Source organism: Anopheles arabiensis, chromosome 2 (assembly GCF_016920715.1).
Source record: "Anopheles arabiensis isolate DONGOLA chromosome 2, AaraD3, whole genome shotgun sequence".
NCBI lineage: Eukaryota > Metazoa > Arthropoda > Insecta > Diptera > Culicidae > Anopheles > Anopheles arabiensis.
In genome coordinates, this window is record NC_053517.1 from 22954838 (window position 1) to 22962655 (window position 7818).

Below are 7818 nucleotides of genomic sequence, written 5' to 3' on the forward strand. Positions count from 1 at the left end.
TTCCTGTTAGAAACGCTTCCCAAGACGCACACCTCATCCGCGGGCGGCTAAATTCAACTGTTCGCTTCCCATCGAATGTTGCCGCCGCGCGTTATGAATCCACATCCAACAGGGAACCCGCATACACACACACACATACACACACAACATGCTTTACATCAATGTTCGCTTTATTTAATCTATAAACATTTTTTTTAGAAATACTATTACATATTTTACGCAATTTCTAAGTGTGTATATTCTTTTGTAGCAGTGCTCTAACTTTTTCCTCTTTTTTCTCTCTCTGTCTGTATCTCCCTTTTCCCCCCTAACGACCATCTACCCACCTAACCTAACGGCTGTGTGCTTTTGGATGATCCGTTCTCCCGCGATCCTGGCTTCAACCGCCGATGGGGCCTCACTCGGCAAAAGACCTTCCTTTAGTCCCGGCTTTTGATTATGCGACACACGCGGCAGAAGAATCCACCTGTAGTAACCTATCCTTCCCACAATCCCGATGACGATGACGATCCATTTGAATGAGTATCGCGCGATCGCGCTTTTATCTTCACGCACGCACACCACGACGACGTCGCCCAACCTATTTCGCACTTCCTTTCCTATCTCCCTTTTCAATTATTGTACAGTGTGATGTGTTTCACGACACGGTTAGCTTCTTTGAACGTTGTAAGAGTTGCGATAAAGTTCGCATCTTTTCGCTCCCCCCGCCCCGCTTTATGGGTAGAGCATAAATACAACACCGACCGACTGGGGGAGAAGGGTTGGTGTGTATGTCAGGCAGGTCAGGCCCGTTAAAATCTGGAGCAAGAAAACTATGCACAATTAAAAAAATACATTAACACATGTGCCCAACTCACGCACAAACGTTGACAATATCACACGACGGAATGGCCGCGGCGAGATGTCTATCTAGAACGATATTGTACCATATTGCAACTCACTGATTTACCTACATTTACATCTGCCGACAAACGTTCATTTAGCATGGCAAACGAACGTGTCCTAAAATAGCGGGGGCCTTGATTTTAGTTTTCTGGATTGAGAAGATGGATAAAAGCCGATCTTCTTGTTGTCTAATAACCCCCAAAAACCGACGATCGGGATGTTTAAAAGCAAAAACAGGCACAAAAACGGTCTCTCCCAAGCGGTGGGATAGCAAAAAAATAATAAAACATGCTCTACCACAACAAACGGGGCAAACCAAACACGGGAAGCGCCCAAAAAAGTGGGACAAGCGATACATTTGTGTGCGTGCGTGCGCACGTGGATGCGATCTGGACTCTCTGCCACACTCCCAACACTCACATAACAGATCGCGGATCGGTTAACGTTTTGCTCTTCCCGCTCCCCCCCTCCCCCTAACCCCCTGGTGGCCTTACAAAACCAAAGTACTGATCGCTTGGTGCCGCCCCATTCACGCGGTTCTGTGTCCATCGAATGGCATTATTGGCAATAGGCCGCAAACCGCAGCAAACTGTACACAACTACCTTCCGCGTCGCCCGCCACACCATCCGGCGCCGAACCAGCAGTTCCACCGGCGAACGGTGTCAATCGGAATCGCTGAGCGTTTTCCTTCGCTTCGAGGCTTTCTGCTTGGACCAGTCTTCGTCGCTCGAGTCGTCGCTGAACTTGGCGGACGCTTCCGCCGCCTTCTTGCTGTTGTTGGCGTGGGCCGCGGCGGCCGCCGCTGCCGCCTTCTCGGCCGCCGTTTCCTTCTTGTTCGAGGGCGCCTTCCGGCCCCGGCTGCTCGTGCCCCTTCGGCCCACCGTCGTGGACGTTTCGTCTTCGGCGGCGAGCGCGAACAGATCGCTGAACTGCTTCCGCTGGCTCTCCGAGCTGTGGGTGAACGCTTGCTGCAGGGCGCGCTGCATGTCGTTCTGCACGAACAGCCCGGTGCCGGTTCCGTTCCCGTGCCGGCAGCTGCGCCGGAAGTGCTCGAGATGGTTCAGCAGCTGCTCCGAGGTGGGGGCCGTGTTTTGCTGCGCACTCTTCGACGGCCGCTTGCGCTTGTTCGGCGAGTTGGAGGGGTACTTCGAGGTGAGCAGGGCGGCGATCAGCTCGGACAGCTTCTCCTCAAACTCCTGGCACCAGTAGCGCAGGACGGAGGTGACGAACGGGTCGCCCCGGTGCTTCGATTCCGTCTCGCGGCTCAGCAGCAACCGGACCAGCTCGGTGGTGGGCTTTTCCGCGCGCAGCAGCAGCAGGATCGCGGTGAGCGCTTCCGCGTGCGCGCCCGACTCCAGCTCGGGGATGATCTCCTGGAACGTTTCGAGCGGGATGTCGTGCGCCTGCACCAGCTGCCAGATGCACACCTGCTCGAACGTTTCGTACTCGAGGCTTTTGCGCAGTATCTCGACGATGCCGTCCTCGTCGAACAGGATCAGCTTGCCCTGCGTGATGCTGTAGATGATGTCGCCCAGGTTGTTCGCGTCGATGCAGCCCACCAGCAGCCGCAGCACGGTCGTGTTGTTGAGCATGGTTTGCTTGAACTCCCGGTACATGTCCGGCAGGATCCACAGGAACATCTGCGTGTTGTGCTTCTCGAGCAGGTTGAGATCCTTCTCGATGCACTCGTCCACCGAGTCGACCGAGTCGAGCGCATCGCACAGCACACCGTACACGGACGCCTTGAACGCGGTGCTGCCGCCGGCCGTCTCCTTCCGCCGGCCCTGCAGCTTCCCGTGCACCTTCAGGAAGTACAGCAGCATGTAGCCGGCCACGCTGACGCGCGTCACGATCGCGACCAGCAGCGCCATCACGCGCTTCTTGCACGAGTCCTCCTGCTGATAGAGCAACCGGTACGCCGCAAACAGCGGATAGTTGATGCTCTCCGACAGGTTGTCGTCCGTCTTCGACGCCGGGAAGTAGCTCTTGTCGGGCAGTGTCTGCTTAATGACCGATATCACACTCTCGGTGAGGTAGTTTTCCTGCTCCTGGTTGAGCGCGGCCTTCCCGCAGCTGCCCAGGCACTGCAGCAGCGGCTCGAACGTTTTCACGCTCTTCTCCCGCAGAAACTCTTCCAGGTGGCCGTTCAGCGTGTCCGGCAGGGCTACCTTCGCGATGGCCGGCTTCTCCAGCAGGCGTACCTTGGCTAGCGGCAGATCGTCATCATCCGACACGTCCTCCGTCTTTGTTGTTGTCGTCGTCGTCGTCGTTGCGGGTTTTGTGGTTGCATCGTCTTCATCGTCGCTGAATTTGGGATCATCCGCTGAGGCCGCTGTCGATGCTGCCTTCGCAGCACTGTCTGTTCGGGGAGGTTCTGGTTTGATGAAAGGGGTACCGGCGCCAGGGCCCGCCATGCCTCCGCCACTGAAAGGAGCACCACTCGCGACAGCAGCACCACCACCACCACCACCGGCGAGCATCATTCCAGGTCCTCCGGGAGGACCTCCACGTGCGCCCTGTGTCACGGGCATTGTACCGACACCAGCAGCCATCGGTCCGCGTAAGGCGAGCCATCCTGGCCCCATTCCAACTTGTCCGCCTCCACCGCCTCCACCACCTCCGCCTCCTCCTCCACCACTGTCATGTGCTTTCCGAGAGGGATCCATTCGATTCAGCTGGGTGATATCGGTCTGGCCAGGATGTACCGTCGTGTGGATCATTGACGGATGCATTAGATGAGGCGGATGCTGATCGACTTGCTCACCACCACCGGGTCCCGGATAGTGCATCATCATCGGCGTCTCCATGCCGGGCTGGGGCGGTCCGGGATGCATGTACATGCTGTTCGGCGGTACGCAAAACTCGCGGAACGTTTCGCGCAACATTCCCTTCAGCTCGCGGTCCAGCTTGGGCGATTCAAACAACGGCACCAGATTCGGTATCACCTTCATCTCGAGAATTTTGCGCAGCGAGTTGTAGATCCCGGTCCGGATGCGATCCTCCCACTTCGGGTAGAAGTTTTTCATGATGCGGCAGAGAAAGTCGAGCAGGGTGCAGCTCACGAGCGGATGGTTCTTGATCGAGTGGTACATCACCAGTATGCCCGGCTCCACGTTCATGATGTTGTCCTTGGCCGGGTCGAAGAACAGCCAGTCGTAGAAGAGGGCCAGCTTCGCGTTCGCCAGCGTGACCGCGTTCGTGCACGACGTCAGCAGCCAGCCAATGATCGCCCAGCGCGGTATGATGTCCGAGCAGAGCATGTCGTTCGTCGGGTGGATGGCGCTGATGATAAACCGGATCAGATCGCACCGCAGGCTCTGCGACTCGGGCGTGTTGAAGTACCGCTCCTGAAACCAGTCCTGGTAGCGCTTTTGATTGCCGAACTTGACGTTGCTGGTGAGAAAGTGGATCTTGCGCTCGATGTCCGGCGTCAGGCGGCCGCGCAGAAACCGCCGACTCGTTCGCGTTTGCAGCAGCTGCCACACGCCGTTGAATGTTGGGCAGAGCGACTTCGGGTTGTACAGCATGTCCTTCCACAGCTGGTCGAACTCCGGTATCCGGCCGACGTTCTGCAGCAACCGCACAAACTCCCGCCCGAGCGGAATGATGTCCATGAACCGGTCCCGTATCAGCGAGATTACAAACTTCACCTCCCGATTCCGCAGATGCACAAACTGCGGCCCGAAGTGGTCCTCGATCAGCCGCACGAACGTGTACGCCACCGTACCGACCAGGAACTGGTCCTTCTCCAGCCACGCCCGATGCTCGGTGAAAATGTCCAGCAGCCCCTCGATCAGGGCAACGTTTTTCGGACTGATGTCACCGCCGCTCGCCTGCCGCAGAATGTTCCACGCCAGATTGTCCACGTTCAGCACCTGGTTCTTGATCAGCTCGCGCAGCAACCACAGCAACTGTTTGCGCCCGACGTCCGTCAGCTTGTGGTACTTCTCCGCCACCAGCATCGCGAGATTGGCCGTTACGAACCCGAGCCCGTCCCGGGTCAGCAGCGTCAGGTCGCGGTACGTTTTCGGCGCACTGCTCGGGTCGGTCAGTATGATGTAGACGAGCGCTAGCGAAATCTCCTCATGCTGCTTCTCCTTGCTCACCAGCGAGGAGAGCAGATCGTGAAAGTCCTTATCGCTCAGCCCGGCCGTCGTCTCCTCGAACGCGCGGTACGCCCGCATGTACTTCTCCTCGTTCTCATCGCGCGCGTCGATCGTCTGCACGAACAGCTTGCCCTCGAAGCCCGCGGCACCCTTCCCGCTCGCGTCCATCTGTGCCGTGGAGACGGCACCGAGCCGTCGACTGGATCCCCGCGTACCGCTTCCGGCGACGCGTCCGGGGGGAGGGGGATGATCGTCGTCGTCGTTCGCTAGCGGAGCTGGTGAAGCCTCCCTTCTTCTTCTGGCGTTGTGTACATCCACAAACCTGCCGCAAGGGGCGGGCTAGCACGAGCAGCAGCGTGTCACGCACGGCACACGCACACGCATACAAATCAGCACGGTGAGCTGGCGCGCTGCAAGAAGAACGATTCACGTTCACCGTTTTCTTAAGTGTTGGCCAATCGCTGTTCGTCCCCGTTTACCAAAGCAGCAGCAGCAGCAGCAGCAGCAACCCGTTCCTTTTTTTTTGCCGTGCAACTCCGACCTGTCAAAACGAGACCAAACTAGCCGAGTAGCCGACAGTCCTGATGTAAACGCAATTTTCGAAAGTTTCGGAAACAGCCGCGTTTGTTCGAAAAATCAATCAATGGAAATTCATGCAAAATGTATGCTACATTTCAATTCACTTGACGAAATGTGTAATAAAATTGCAATAAATTTATCCTCCAACAGTAAAGACATTTAAGATTATCCATGTCTAGCCTTTGTTCAATTGATAATAGCCGTTGTTTAAAAATGTACAAGCTAATGAAAGATGAAAGAGAAAATCTATCTAGTGTTCTTTAGCCTCGTGAGGAGTGCAATCATTGCACGACTTTCCAAATTTAGCTGCTTTCAGTAGAATCTCGGTTTTATTCAATCCTTTGCCCTTCTTCCAGTTAACGAACCCTGCAGAAAACGTTCGAGATTATTTTCGAAAATTTCGGCAAATCTTTGACATTTCTCATTCGCAGAAATACACACAAACTCATGACGTCACAAACGTAACCAAAACAAACCACAAAATTATCATCGTTTCTTCAACCTGTCCGATTGATTCACCGTGTCCAAATCAAATTATCGCCCTCAAATGTCTTTATCGTCGTAGGCCGTACTGGTTTAACGGTGCTGGATCATCACCATCTGCACGTCCAAGGATCGTCACATTCGGAACGATGCGCAAACGGCAGATCGATACGCTCAAGATATTCAACCACAAGTGAGTATTAATGGGAAATGTTATGCATGTTGCAATCATCCAGCGACCTCCTCCTCACTGATTCTTTCAACTTTCTCAATCACGCACAGCGTACAGGAGGTGAAGGAAAACGAAGAATATCTGGTCAACTTTGACTGTGGCGGAAGGGAAATTGCCATCAACATCCTGCTGGGCAGTGGATTTCCAAACGAAAAGCCAAAGCTCATCGTGAGCCCGATTCTTCGCCATCCGTGGGTTAATGGCACTACTGGAGAGATTGAAAATGCTCCCGGGATACTGAACGTACGAATTTTTGCTGCATCCGGTTCCCATTTGAATGCTTAGTAACTTCCCCACTTCCCATTACAGTACACCATACATTCCGATCTAGGGCGGATAGTGCAGGCAGTGGGGCGGGAATTTGAAAAACACCCTCCCCGGTTTGTGAACGAATCCACACCCCAACATCACGCACCACCACCACCAGCAGCTGCTGCAGCAAACCAACACCACCAACAGTGTCGAAATGGCAACGTACCGGACTACGGTGTCGATAATCGGAATGCCATGCTCTCGCCCTCGCACGAACCGGACCCGTTCGGACTGCGTAATCTCACCACCGATGAGCTGAGCCGGTTAAACGCGGACGAAGACTACCTGGAAGAGTTCGTCGCCAAGCTACCCTTCCTGCAGCACCAGAACGACGAGCTGGATCAACTGCTGGCGGGCATAGAGTCGCTGGCCGTCGACAATCTCGCCCGCAAGCAGACGGTCGAGGAGCGGAAAGCGAAGCTCGAATCGTTGGCGCTCGAGTTCAAGGAGCTGGGCCAGCAGTGGGAATCGATGAACCAACGGTACCAACGAAAGGCGGAAGACTTTTCGCCCCAGCACATCAAGGAACTGCTGCAGATTGCCGTCTCGACCGCGGACAGCAAGAGCGACGACGAGGCACAGCGCTTTCTGGCCGGCCAGAGTGACGTTGGCACCTTCCTGCAGAACTTTATCGAGTCCCGCAAGCTGTACACGATGCGGAAAGCCAAAGAGGAGCGGCTGGTGCAGCAGCTGACTGCACTGGAGCGTGCCGCATTTTGAGGTTGCTCGGGAGAGAGCGAGATGTTGTGCGCTTTCTTGTGATATTTTTCCCCATCCGCGGTGTGAGCAGATCATAGTATGTACTGTTGCAATAAACATGCTCTGGTGCCGAATGCAAGCTTTCGGTGCAAATGAAACGTCTTCGGTATTTTGCTTATGTCGCTGATGAAACATTGCGCAGACGCAGTAAAGCGAGGAGAGCTCTCGCGCACACTACTCTCTTGCGTTAGGACGCGGCACTTTATCGCGAAGGGCTCTCTTTCCCACCGACGAGGGCAACCGTGGTGGTCGTGTACTCGACACATATCCAACCGACTGCCACCCACTGGGCGCGCACGCAACAGTGTTGTTTAACATGGTCGTCCTTAAAGGATTACGGTATGAGGACACACAAAACAATGCGTTAGGCATGTTTGAGCATTGTTAACAATGTTGCTCGTAATGAAAGAAAAAAAAATAAAACAAGAAACTCTTTGTTTGAACATCCCGAGCGTAGAAGC

The 7818-nt window shown here is 54.9% G+C and overlaps 2 protein-coding genes across 2 annotated transcripts; one reads left to right on the forward strand and one right to left on the reverse strand.

Moving 5' to 3' along the window:
• Nucleotides 1–149: 149 nt before the first annotated feature.
• On the reverse strand, nt 150–5546 carry LOC120908581 (integrator complex subunit 3 homolog). Its single transcript, XM_040319753.1, has 2 exons — nt 5472–5546; nt 150–5402 (listed from the first exon to the last, which is right to left on the reverse strand). The coding sequence occupies exon 2, from the start codon at nt 5158–5160 to the stop codon at nt 1549–1551; it is 3612 nt and encodes a 1203-aa protein (XP_040175687.1). The 5' UTR covers nt 5161–5402; nt 5472–5546; the 3' UTR covers nt 150–1548.
• Nucleotides 5547–5862: 316 nt separating this feature from the next.
• On the forward strand, nt 5863–7455 carry LOC120898714 (vacuolar protein sorting-associated protein 37A). Its single transcript, XM_040304927.1, has 3 exons — nt 5863–6247; nt 6337–6529; nt 6596–7455. Exons 1-3 carry the CDS (start codon nt 6204–6206, stop codon nt 7316–7318), a joined length of 960 nt encoding a protein of 319 aa, XP_040160861.1. The 5' UTR covers nt 5863–6203; the 3' UTR covers nt 7319–7455.
• Nucleotides 7456–7818: the final 363 nt, after the last annotated feature.